Raw genomic sequence first — 14,049 nt, 5'->3', positions numbered from 1 at the left:
GAATGGGATCTTCTAAGACTCAAATCCCTATGCACATCCAAAAACTTCAACAGGGTAAAAAGGGAGGCCACTGACTGGGAAAAAATATTCGGTAATAACATATCAGATAAGGGATTTATATCCAGAATTTATGAAATACTTGAGCACCACAACAAGATAAAGGTAAAGAATCCAATAGAAAAATGGGCACAGGATGTCAGTTTAAAGACTAAGGTGTTCCTGATATAAGTAATAATATTTTCAGATTATTCTTATGCATCTCAAAGTTGGGCCTTGAATAAAGATGACCAGAAGAGAACTGATCCTTTGAATTGTGATGTTGGAGAAGAGAATTGAGTATTCGATGAGCTGCCAAAAGAACAAACACAATTCTCTTGGAAGAAGTACCAGAGTGCTCCTTAAAGGCAAAGATGGTGGAACATCAACTTTATTATTTTGGGCATGTTGTCATGTGGGGCCAGTGCTTGGGAAAACACAGAATGTTAAGGAATGTAGAGGGTTAGTCAAAAAGAGAATATATTCAATAATAGGGACTTACACCCTAATGGTTACAACAAACTTGATCATTCTAGAGATTATGTGGATGGCACAGAATAGGGCAAAGTTTGATTCTGTTATTCCACAGAGTCTCTGTGAAATGTAGTTGACTCAATGTCACCTGACAACAACAAATGCAAGTAGTAAAGCAATACCACATCTTTGCTCTTAAAATATATTTCAATACAATTATAGAATATTTAGATGGGTTAATATGAGACTGTTAAACATAGCAATTTTCAAAATTAAATCTGAGAACCTATCATTGCACTTGTAGTGGATGATGCTTTTCAGTCACCTAAGAAGGATAGCATTTCCTGTATCAATGGTTTTTTACACAATTCTTCAACTCCTTTCTCCTCCTTCCCCCCCCCCATTACTTTCTAATCTTCGTTTTCTTCTTCTTCATCTATTCTTTGGTTAAAAAAAAAAGTCTTTTCTTTCCCTATTTACCCTAGTTCTATAGTACTGCAGATAAGGAGCTGACAATTTTCAGATGGTGCATCCAATTCTTGTCTGCAATACATTTTGACCCCAATAATCTGTATTCCTCCTCTCTTGTTTCTCTATCATGTAATTTCTTTGGGACTCAAATTATAATAGGTAAAGTTAACAAGGAAGAAATAACAGAACACGTGGAGCTTATTCTGTGTAATGAAAGCAATTACACTAAGGAACAAGCCGCTTTTTATGTAATTGTTTTTTATTTTATTTATTAACTCTTTTTTTTGTTGTTTTCATTCACATTGAGTTTCTCAGTTCATTCTCAAATATTGTGTTTTATAAAATCAATCACCATTAATGAATACCCACATTACCTCATCTTTTCAGACTCCCACTGGATTTTTCCCTAATTCCTTCACACCCTCCTTCCACCCACCAAACTCTGTGACCAAGTGATTTTTCACCCCTCCCACCCTCGGTCCTTCACCCCTCTCCCATTCTTTCTTTGGATATCAATATACATATTACTGGTTATCCATCCATTCTTACAATAATGATCTTATGCAGTATTTGTCCTTTTGTGCCTGGGTTAGTTCAGCATAATGCTCACTAATCTCTCCCATATTATGTAGTATTTTCCATATTGTTCCTCCAGAGTGTTGCATAGTATTTCATCGTGTGAATGTGCCACAATTTCTCAATTGATTGTTTGTTGATTGAAATTTGGTCTGTTTTGATGTTTTTGCTATTGTGAATAACACTGTTATCAATATTAGTGTACAAATTTCCATTTGTGTCTCAATTCTGTTTTCTTTGGGGAATATTCCTAGAAGTGGAATAACTGGATCACTTGGAATCTCTATACTCAACTTTGTGAAGAAACAGCAAACTGCCTTCCAGAGTGGTTGTATAATATTACAGTCCCACATTGTATGAGAGTTCCAATCTCTCCGCATCCTCTCCAACATTTATTGCATGCTATCCTGTTAACTTTGCCACTGGATTTGGGATGAGATGGTATCTCATTGTGGATTCGATTTGCATCTTTCTTACGGTTAATGATTTTGAGCATTTCTTCACGTCTGTTATCCATTTGAATGTCTTCATCTGTGAAACATCTTTCCACATTTTTGTGTGTTTTAATTTTATGCTGGTTTATTTAAAAGTTTGAATACATTGTTTATCTCATCTGATTGTTCCCATCTCCTTCACTCCTCCCACACATCAAATTCTAAGACTCTATGATTAAAAACCCCTCCCCACCCATCCTTATCCCTCTACTTCCAACCCTGCCCCTTGGATCTGTAAAATTCTTTCCATGTCTTTTGCCCATTCTGTAATTGGGTTATCAGACTTCTTGTGGAGACCCAGGAGTACTCTGTAAACTTTCGTTATGAGACTCTTGTCTGAGATGGTATTGCTAAATGTTTGTTCCCAGCCAGTAGGTTTTATTTTTCACCCTATTGGGAGAAGTTTTTGATACGCATAGGGATTTAATCTTTAGAAGATCCAATTAATCAATTTTATCCTCTTCAGACTGTGCATTTCTGTCTGTATTTGGCAGTTTCTTTATACCATAGACTAGAGCTGCTAAGCTTAATATCAGCTTGTCTTTTCTGAACTTTATGTTTTGGAGCTTTACTCCCAACTCTCTTATCCACTTTGAGGTGATTTTTGTGTATGGGGTGAGATGTGGATCTTGTTTAAGCTTTCTGCAGGTGGCCGTCTGGTTTTGTCACCACCACTTATTGAAAAGGTTGTCATTTCCTCGTTTAGTAGGTTTCATTTCCTTGTCACATATCAGATGAGTATAGATAGCTGGGTCAACTTCTGGTTTCTCAACTCTGTTGCATTGGTATCTACGACTGTCATTGTGCCAGTATCATGCTGTTTTGGTTACTACCACTGTATAGTAGGTTTTGAGGTCAGAGACAGCTATGCTTCCACTTCATTTTTGTTTCTCAAAAGTGTTTTGCTTACTTGGACTCTCTTGCTACTCCAAATAAATTTGACAATTTCCCATTCAATCTTATTATAAAATGAATTTGGTATCTGAATTGGGATTGCATTGAACATGTAGATTCCTTTTGGTAGGATGGTAATTTTCACAATATTGAGTCTTCTTATCTATGAACAGAGCACATTTGTTCCATTTCTGTAGCTCCTTTATTGAGTCTTGAAGACACATTCTTTAGGTTTCTTTGTCTGATATGCCACCATCAAATGCTTTTCATTTTGTTTTGTTTTTCCCCCATCAGTAGGTTTTCTTTTCACATTATCAGAAGAAATATTTTTGATGCATACTTAATTTTTAAAAGATCCAAATAATTTTTGTTATCCTCTCCTGGTTGTGCATTTCTGTCTGTATTTACTGAAGATTATCCAAAAACGACTGGAACAGCACATCATCAGAGAATTGCCAGAAGTCCAGGCTGGGCTTAAAAGGGGTAGTGGTACTAGGGATATTGTAGCTAATGTTAGATGGATCTTAGCTGAAAGCAGGGAATACCAGAGGAACGTCTATCTGTGTTTCATTGATTATGCAAAGGCATTTGACTATGTGGATCATAACAAACTGTGGCTGACTCAGAGAAAAATGGGAATCCCAGAACACTTAATCGTGCTAATGTGAAACCTATACTTGGACCAAGACGCAGTTGTCAGAACAGAGCAAGGAAACACTGCATGGTTCGAAATTGGGAAGGGTCTACATCAGGGATGTGTCCTGTCTCCATACCTTTTCAACCTGTATGCAGAACAGATTATCCGGGAGGCTGGGCTCTATGAGGAGAAATGTGGTGTCAGGATTGGTGCTTCATCAACAATATGTGTTAGGCAAATGACACAACACTGCTTGCTGAAACTGAGGAGGACCTAAAGCGCTTGGTGCAGAGGTTCAAAGACTGCAGCCTCCAATATGGATTGAGGCCCAGTGTCAAGAAGACAAAGATTCTCACCACTGGATCAATTGACAGCATCAGGATGGATGGTGAAAAGATTGGCACCAGCAGCCAGGAAATTAAAAGGCGCATTGCCATGGGAAAGTCTGCTGTTAGGGACCTCTCCAAAGTGCTAAAGAGCAATGGTATCCCTTTGGAGACTAAGGTGCGCCTGATACAGGCCATGGTCTTCGCAATCACCTGTTATGCATCAGAGAGTTGGACAGTGACCAAACAGGATAGAAGGAGAATTGATGCCTTTTAGCTGTGGTGCTGGAGAAGAGTCTTGAGGGTACCATGGACTGCAAGGAAAACAAACAGATTCATCCCAGAAAGGATTAAACCAGGTGACTCCCTGGAGGCAAGGGTTCTGAGGCTCTGTCTAACATACTTTGGACATGTTGTAAGGAGGGACCAGTCCTTGGAAAGGGACATCATGCTTGGTAAGGTGGAGGGACAGCGCAGGAGGGGAAGACCCTCTATAAGTTGGATTGATTCAGTGACTGGGGTAATTAGAATGGGTGTATCAGAGACAGTGTGACTGGCAAAGGATAGAGCAAAGTTTAGGGCTGTTGTACATAGGGCCGCTATGAGTCGCAGGTGAAGCGACAGCACATAACAAGAACAACATTTATACCATTAAAAAAATAGGCTTTCTTTGTTTGACCCCATTTTGTCTCATCTGTCTTTATGAATTGGGCTTTACCACTAGGGCTCTGATCCACCTTGAGTTGATTTTTGTATAGTGTGAGATGTGGATCCTACTTTAGCTTTCTGCAGGTATATGTGTAGTTTTGCCAACACCATTTATTGAAAAAAATTTCCTAAACTTTTTGTTGTCTTTATTTTCTTAATTGATTTCATATAAGTTGTTTTTCTTCTTTCGTTTATTTTCATAATTAATAGTAATAGTATACATAACCAGATGTAAAGATTTAGGTTGTCTTTTAAATCAGAAAAAAAAATTATACACTGTCAAAAATCACAGTTTCTCAAATTTCATTTTGCTCTCATATGTTATTATGGTTGTTATTGTTATGTGCTGTTGAGTCACCTGCGACGCATAGCGACTCTGTGTACAACAGTCTTAAACGCTGCTCTATCCTGTGCCAATCTCACTGTATCTGACACATCCACCCTGATTACCCTAGTCACTGAATCAATCCACCTCATAAAGGGTCTTCCTTTCCTGCACTGTCTCTTCACCCTCCCAAGCATGATGTCCCTCTCAACGTGTCAAAGTATGTCAGATGAAGCTTCAGAATCCTTGCCTCCAAGGAGCAGCCTGGATTAACCCTCTCCAGGATGAACCTGTTCATTATCTTAGCAGTCAAAGGCATCAATTTGTCCTTCTATCATCCCTAGTCATTGTCCAGCTCTCTGACACACCAATGATTGCAGAGACGATGGACTGTATCCAGTACACCTTAGTCTCCAAAGTGATGCCATTGCTCTTCAGTACTTTAGAGAGGCCTCTAATAGCAGACTTTCCCAAAGCAATATGTCTTTTAATTTCCTGGATGCTGGTGTCAAGATTGTTAACTTGGAGCCAAGGAAACTAAAGCTGTTAATAGTCTCAATCTCTTTATCATCCATTACAATGTTGGCAATTGACCCAATGGTGAGGATCTATGTTTTCTTAATAGCTGAGCTTCAATCCATAGTGAAGGCTGAATTCCTTGATTTTGTAGCAAGTGCTTCAGGTCCTCCTCTGTTTCAGTCATTTGCATAACGCAGATTGCTGATGAATCTCCAATCCTGATGTGACATTTCTCCTCATACTGCCTAGCCTCCTGAATAATGTGTTCTGCATATAGATTAAAAAGATATGGGGATAGGACACATCCCTGGCGTACACTCTTCCTAATTTTGAAACATGCAGTGTTTCCTTGCTCTGACACTGCTTCCTGGTCTAAGTTTAGATTTCGTATTAGCAAGATCAAGTGTTCTGGTGTTCCCATTCTCTTTAGAGTTAGCTAGAGTTTGTTGTGATCCTCACAGTCAAATGCCTTTGCATAATCAATGAAACACAGCTAGACATTCCTCTGGTCCTTTTGGTTTTTATTCTTTATGCTTTAAAGTCCTGTAGTGCTGATGCTACTCTGATCCACTAATTAAGGAGAGATCATTAGTTGAGACTTAAAATTTTGCTCTTGTTGTCAAGAAAATTTCACTCATGTAGCCCTTTTTTTTTAGTAGCCTATTTGAAAAGACTCTATTCTAGCACACAGGTGCTGTAAAAAGAAGATTTTTCAATAAAAGTTGATCAATTAAGATTAAAATATAACTGGAAAAGCTTGATGACAGAAGAAGAAACAAGTTGAAAGAATGACTTTGGTCTGAAAAATTTAGTATTTTAGTATTTTTTCTGAATTTAAATAAATCATAAGGGGGTTTTTTTTGTTGTTTTGGGTTTTATTTTGTTTTTTTTTTTATATTCACTCTCTCATTTAGTGGTGTCAGATTGGTATGAACTCTTAGCTGACTCTTCAGTGGATATCCGTGGCTGTATGGGAGAAGAGTGCTTATCTTTCTCTTGTATCTCTTAATGGATTAAAATCATTAGGTAAGCACAATCTAGGGATTAGCAGGGCTACTGCCTCTGGACTTGGCCATAACACCTCCCTACTTCTACATTGTTGTTGTCATTGTTGGTTGCATTGAATAGAATAGGATTTTTGTGACCCTATGAACAACAGATCTAATGCTTGTTTGCCTTTTGCATTCTCATCATCTTTAACACAGTTCAGCCTATTGCTACAGTCACTGTGTAAATGCACTTGGTTGATAGTCTTCCTTTTACACCCTCCCTCAACCTTCCCAAGCAAGATGTCCCTCTCCAAGGGGTAGCCTCTTCTAGTAATGTGCCCAGAGTATGTGAAACAAAGCTTTATCATCTCTCCTTCCAAAGAGCATTCTGGCTACACTTTCTCTGATACATATCTGTTGGTTCTTTTGGAATTCCATGCGATGTTCAGTACTCTTGTCCAATTCTAAAGTCATCAACTCTTTTTGTAATCCTCATTTATTGTCTAGCTCTCAAATGTAACTGAAAAGACCATGGACTAAATCAAGCTCAAATTGGTCCTCAAATTGATATCATTACTCATAAATAATTTGGAAATAAATCTCACTGTATATTTTACAGTGCAGTAAATCTCCTGATCTTCTGATTGACAGTACCAAGTGTTGATTGTGGCTCTCCAAAAAAATCCATTTTCTGGATAGTTTCAGCCTTATCTTCATCTATCCTGGTACTGCTTATTGGGCCAGTCTTGAGAATTTTTGTTTTCTTTGCATTAAGATACAATCCAAATTGAAGGCTACATTCATAGATATTCTACAGCAAGTATTTCGAGTACTCCTCACTTTCAGCAAGCAAGATTGTATCAGCTGCGTAACTAAGTTTCTTGATTGGTCTTCTTCCAATCCTGATGCCACATTCTTCTCTTTAGAGTCCAACTTCGCAAATGATATGCTCAGCATATTGGTTGAATAAATATGGAGAATGGATCCAATCCTTTTCTTAAGTTTAAACCAGGTAGTTTTCCTTTGCTGTATTCGTACAACAGCCTCTTGATCTAGGTACAGATTTTTCATAAGCACTTCTACACTAAAATAAGTATGTATGTGTAGATGAAACTTTAGTCATAGAATCATCTCAAAAAGGAAAATAATGATGAATTATATGACCTAATCATGAAAGAAGACAAACATTTCTCCACATAGTTGTTTTTGTTGTGTACCATCAAATTGGAACCCACCTATTACTGACCCTCAAGTACATTTTCAAAGATAGTTAATTGCACAGTATGAAACTGCCTATTTTTCTCTTGTGGATTTGAACCATGTGCCTTTGAATTGTAGTGTAGCCTCTTACCACTAGGCCACCAGAGGTCTGTCACAAAAGCCTCCTAATCAATAAAAAGAGATGTATATTGAGATAGAGAAATTTTCAAAAGTAAAAAGCTAAGGCCAGAAAAGAGACTATGTAGTAGATTACAAAAATCATAACATCTATTAGAGCTCCCATTGTCTAGGTTATAGCCTGCAAGAGTTAAATATATGCTAAATCCAATAATTATTGCTAGTTGTTACACAGATGGATTCCTTTTTCTGAATTAAGAAAAGAAATTTTAGCTTTGAAGGTCTAGAATGTTTACCATCTATCTTAAAGAGAAATGAAGGCATTATCTTAGTTATTAAATCTTTGAGGAGGAAAATGTTTTTATTAATGTAATTGGTGTGTGTTATTGTCGATTATTGTCATATTAATCAACCTAGTAATGGGTGCTACTTAGGTAACTTCACTTTGAATCATTAAGTGAATAACCTCTGTCAACCTCAGTAGTTCCCTGATACATTCTTCCTACTCCACTGTTAATATTTCACTGTGTAATTACAGCTCCCAATCCCTGTGCAGCTAATGATGGCAGAGGCCCCTGCTCTCATATGTGTTTGATCAATCACAATAGAAGTGCTGCTTGTGCCTGCCCCCACCTGATGAAGCTTTCCTCCAACAAGAAGACCTGCTATGGTATATTTCTGATTTTCTACTCTTCTTATCTAAACTCCAAATTGAGTTATCCTAAATTGTATTGGGATTCCACTTTTTTTCTTGGAAAAAAAAAGCAGAAGAGGTGTTTGACTCCATTTAAAAAAAAAAAATATATATATATATAGTGCTATTTCCAGACACTATTAATGATTCATCTTACTTTTTGGGAGAATGACAAATTCTTTAAATATGTTATATGTTGCACTTTGTTATTTATTACCTTACTCATTTTTTTCCTCTGCTACTTTGCTATTTGGTGTGTTAGCAGAATTTATCTCTGCAAAGCAGAGAGATTTGTAAGTGAAAGTACATTATCAGAAAATGATGATGCAGGTAACCTGCATAACAAAGAGATACTTAACAGCTCTAATCTCCTCCTGCTCTTCTTCTGAAGTTCATTTAGCATCATTTTGCAGAGGATTATCAACTTGAAGGGTTGAAAAATGAAGTAAAATATGTAACTTGGAAAGATTTTTCATTTTTTTATTGTGGTTTGGACTGGAAAGACCTTAATAAATATTGCAGTTATGTAGTTAAAATAAACAATGAGAGAATTTCTGAATGAAAATTGTAATGGTTATATTTTTTTAATTTTTTGTTAATTGGCAGAATAATTTTTCTGTCAAACAAGAAAAGTCTTAATTCAGAAATGTAGGTACTTGTAGCATTGATTTTAAAACCAAAACATTAAATCCTAAGAAAACATCAAAAAGAATATCCATGGCTTCTAGTTTTATTTATGGACATTTCACAGATGCAATGCAAGAAAGATGCCTTGTTAATATAAAATGTCCAGGAATCTTAGTTATTAGTGAATGAAGGAAGAAACAAAAATACATTTTTACAGAAAATATTTCATTTTATCCAATTTCACTATGTAGTTGTTTTTATGTGTCGTCAAGTTGCCTGCAAAAATATGGCAACCCCATGTAAAACAGCCCTAAACCCTGCCCTATCCTACACCAATCTCACTGTCTCTGACACACCTACCTCCATAACGCCAGTTACTGAATTAATCCACTTCATTGAGGGTCTTCCTCTCCTTCGCTGTCCCTCCACCCACTCAAGCATGACATCCCTCTCCAAGGACTGGTCCCTCCTTGCATCATGTCCAAAGTATGTCAGACAAAGCTTCTGAATGCTTGCCTCCAAGGAGCAGCCTGGTTTAACCCTTTCCAGGGCAAACCTGTTCATTTTCTTAGCAGTCCATAGTACACTCAATACTCTTCTCCAGCACCATAGCTCACAGGCATCAATTCTCATTCCATCAACCCTAGTCATTGTCCAGCTCTCTGGTGCATAGCAAGTGATTGCAAAGACCATGGCATGTAAAATTCTACTATAAGAGGGAAAAGAACTTATATTCTATTTTAAAAGTTCAAAAGAATGAAATATAATAGTAGGTTAAAATTATATATATATATATATATATATAAACAACAATGCTAGTGGTTTGTTCATAGAGTTGAGTTTAGTAAGTTTGTTTGAAATTCCAACATCAAATAAATTATAGAGGATTTTTCAGCATTTCTAGCAAACGAAAAATGATGACTTTAGAATTTAAAATAGTTTTACATTTATTTCTAGCATGTATTTTAACTAAGTATAAATTATTTTCTATAATAATGTTCCAATCAAATCTCAGTTTTAATTTTGGCATAAATATCTATTTAACAGTCTATAAGAAAATTTTCAAAATTCCCAGATTGTTTTAAACTCATCAACTTTATGAAAGATAAATATATATTATCTATACTTTTTCCTAGAAATGAAAAAATTTCTTCTTTATGCAAGGCGCTCAGAAATCAGAGGAGTGGATATTGACAATCCATACTTCAACTTTATCACGGCTTTTACAGTCCCTGATATTGATGACGTTACAGTGATCGACTTTGATGCTTCAGAGGAACGTTTATACTGGACGGATATTAAAACACAAACCATTAAGAGGGCATTTATTAATGGAACTGGGTTAGAAACTGTTATTTCAAGAGGTAAATGACTTGTTTAACTTAAAAAAATGTATCTTTTATTCTATTTGTAGTAATCACAGGTCTCTGTTGCAATCTTTCTCTTTGATCCCATTATTAGTTGAAAGTTAAAATAGATTATTCAGAGATTTAGTAATATCCTACAGCCATCACTTGTATAATGCTATAATTATGTTGCACAAAGTAGTATAATAGCTAGATATTTCATATGAAGAAAAAATAGAATGAAGTTCTTTAAATAGTTAAATTTGTATAGAGCAAAGATAGGGCATTTAGATAAACAAGTTTCCTTATTTTCTTTTTTAGATTTTTTTTTAAAAATTTTTATTATTTGTGCGTGTGTGTGTGTGTGTGTGTGTGTACTGTCAAATAGAATCTGACAGGTAAAGGAGGAGATTTCCCCCTCTTCTCCAGCAGAACATCTGGTGGATTTGAACCATGTACCTCTGGGATTGAAGTGTAGCTTCTTGCCACTAGGCCACAAGAGCTCCCTCACTTTCCTTATTTTCAATTACCTTGTCTACACTTTAGTTCATAACTAAATTATACAAATAAGGCACAAACTTGTACATGTCCATCTCCTGGCTCATCAGATTGAGTTACACATAGGTTATTAGCAAATACTGCTTGATGTGAGATTCTAGTTTTTTATTTTAAACTATGTAGTGTTGCTCGGCTCTACGGTCAACACTCTTGGCATCAGCAGCCAGGAAATCAAAAAACGTATTGCGATGGGAAAGTCTGCTGTTAGGGACCTCTGTAAAGTACTCAAGGGCAACAGTGTCTCTCTGGAGACTGAGGTGTGCCTGATACAGGCCATGGTCTTTGCAGTCACTTGTTATGCATCAGAGAGTTGGATAATGACTAGGGAGGACAGAAGAACTTTTCTAGCTGTGGTGCTGGAGAAGAGTATTGAATGTACCATGGACTGCCAAGGAAACAAAGAGATTCATCCTAGAGGGGCTTAAACCAGGCTACTCCTTGGAGGCAAGGATTCTAGGACTTCGTCTGACATACTTTAGACATGTTGTAAGGAGGGACAGGTCCTTGGAAAGGGACATCATGCTTGGGAGGGTGGAGGGACAGAGCAGGAGGGGAAGACCCTCTATGGGGTGGATTGATTCAGGGACTGGGGTAATCGGGATGAGTGTATCAGAGGCAGTGCGATTGGCACAGGATAGAGCAGGGTTTAGGGCTGTTGTACATAGGGTCACTATGAGTCGCAAGTAACAACAAACAACAAGTGTTGCCTTGCTCTGTTCATACAACTTCTTGATCTAGGTACAGGTTTTGCAATAGCACAGTTAAGTGTTCTGGGATTCCTATTCTCAATGTTAGCTATAATGTTTTTATTATTATCAACACAGTCAAAAAATCTTTGCATAGTTGGTAAAACAAATGGACATTCTTCTGTATTCTCTACTTTGAGCCAGAATCTTTCTAACATCATCAATGATATTCTTTGTGTCTTGGCTTGTTCTAAATCCAGCCTGAATTTCCAGCATTTTTCTGTCTATGTACTGTTCTTGCCAGTTTTAATCATCTTCAGCAAGATATCATTTGCACCTAAAATTAATGATATTTTTGGTAATTTCTAAATTTTGTTGGATCATCTTTCAGGGGGAATGAGAATAAAGATGGATGTCTTCCAAATGGTTGGTCAGGGAGTTGTTCTGCAAATTTTCTACCATAGCTTGGTGAGCATGGCTAGGGCTGCCCTTGTTTGTTGAAACACATAATTGGTATTACATTAATTCCTGAGATGTTATGGTTTTTCTTTTAACCTTAGCATTTTATTAAAATAATTCTTTGTTCCTATTAGAATTATTTCTTGAAATTGCCAGTAAATGTTCTATTTTGTACACAAATTTTTCAAAGCTTGATTTCCCTTTAGAAAAATAAAACAAGATAAATATAATTTTAATTAATAAGCTAAAGTATATTTATTGTAGGATGGTGACATACATCACAAAAAAAGTTCCAAATAAGAGTAGGGAAATCTTTTATTCTATTGTTCATAGGGTTTTTGAAGGCTTGTTACTTCAGAACTTGATGGTCAATTCTTCTTCCTAGTCTGGCTTAACTCAGATGCACACCTTTAGAATAATATCTAGCAAACAAGTGTTTTACTCAAAAGAGTGGGTAAATGCCCTTGTCTGTTACACAGCTTACGGATTTGGTGTTGGTACTCTACTCCTTTTGGAGTATATGTCATGATCCATCCTTTTCCCTGCCTTGCCAACATACTTCTCCATTCCCTCTTCACTCACCTTGCCCCATCAGCACCTCCTCTCCCTTCCTCCAGCTAATCCCTGATATGATGGCTAAGGCCTCCACCCACTTGTGTCCACTCATTATGTGACGCTGATGCTCTAGGAAGGCCCAGGGTGGCAGGTTCTGGGTTGGAGGTTCGGGGCAACAGGAGCATGGGGGAGGAGGTCCAAATGGCTGGGGTTGTTCTTGTCTGGGCTTAAGAAGACAAAGCAAAGTATTACAGTGAAACATACAAAGAGATGGAGTCAGAAAATCAAAAGGGATAGAATTGCTCAATAATTCTTAACCTTAAGGAACTGAAGAAAAAATTCATGCATCAAGTTGCAAAACTTAAAGATGTTATGGGCCACACATGGAATGATCCAGGAAACAACAAAAGAAGTTGGAAAGGCTACCCAGTCATTATACCAAAAGGAATTGACTGACAGAAGGATTTCTTGAAACAACATATGATAAAGAAGCATTGGTGATGAAAGAGAAAGTTTAAATTGCTCTGAAAGAATTGGCAAAAAACAAAGCTCAAGGATTGGTGGAATACCAATTGACATATTTAAACAAATAAATACAGCCTTGGGCATTCTCACCAGGTTGAGCCAAGAAATCTGGAGCACAACTACCTGACCAACTGACTGGAAGAGATCCTTATGTATCCCCATTTAAAAAAAAAAATTGATCCAATAGAATGTGGAAAATATTGAACAATATCATTAATATCATGCAAATACAAGCAAAATCCTGCTGAGGAATGTCCAAAAATTACTCGAACAGTACATCAACAAAGAACTATAAGAAGTTGGATTCCAAAGAGGTTATGGCACTAGAAACATCATAGCTAAAGTCAAATGGCTCTTGGCTGAAAGTAGAGAGTATCACAGGAATATGTACTAGTATTTCATTGATTCTGCAAAGGCTTCTTACATCACAACACATTGTGGCTAATCTTGAGAAGAATGAGAATCCCAGAACACTTGATTATGCTTATGCAAAACCTACACATGGATCAAGAAGCAGAACAGAGCAAGGAAACACTTCATGGTTCAAAATTAGAAACAGGGTGTGTCATGGATATGTTCTTTCTCCTTATTTTTATGATATGTATATGGAAAAGGCTTCCCTTCCGCCCAGGAGCACGTTCTCCCTGTCTCCCAGGGCCTCTTCCTGCTGATCCAGGAAGTATTAAAAGAAGATGGAAGGAATATACTGAGTCACTATATAGAAAGGAATTGGCAGATACAGAGGAATTTAAAGAAATAACATATGAGCAAGAGCCTACGGTGATGAAGGAAGAAGTTCAAGCTGCTTTAAA

The 14,049-nt window shown here is 37.0% G+C and overlaps 1 protein-coding gene across 1 annotated transcript in view; it reads left to right on the top strand.

Annotated features, from left to right (window-relative positions):
• LRP1B (low density lipoprotein receptor-related protein 1B) overlaps window positions 1–14,049 on the top strand; it is a 2,414,068-nt gene that overhangs the window by 1,383,401 nt on the left and 1,016,618 nt on the right. The window contains exons 28-29 of the mRNA XM_006880809.1: window positions 8,326–8,457; window positions 10,245–10,472. Of these exons, the coding sequence (XP_006880871.1) occupies window positions 8,326–8,457; window positions 10,245–10,472 (360 nt within the window). The remainder of the gene's footprint in view (window positions 1–8,325; window positions 8,458–10,244; window positions 10,473–14,049) is intronic.

The sequence above is a fragment of the Elephantulus edwardii genome, unplaced genomic scaffold (assembly GCF_000299155.1).
Source record: "Elephantulus edwardii isolate Elephantulus edwardi_28Jun2011 unplaced genomic scaffold, EleEdw1.0 scaffold00010, whole genome shotgun sequence".
Taxonomy (NCBI): domain Eukaryota; kingdom Metazoa; phylum Chordata; class Mammalia; order Macroscelidea; family Macroscelididae; genus Elephantulus; species Elephantulus edwardii.
This window is presented reverse-complemented; position numbering and strand designations above follow the sequence as displayed.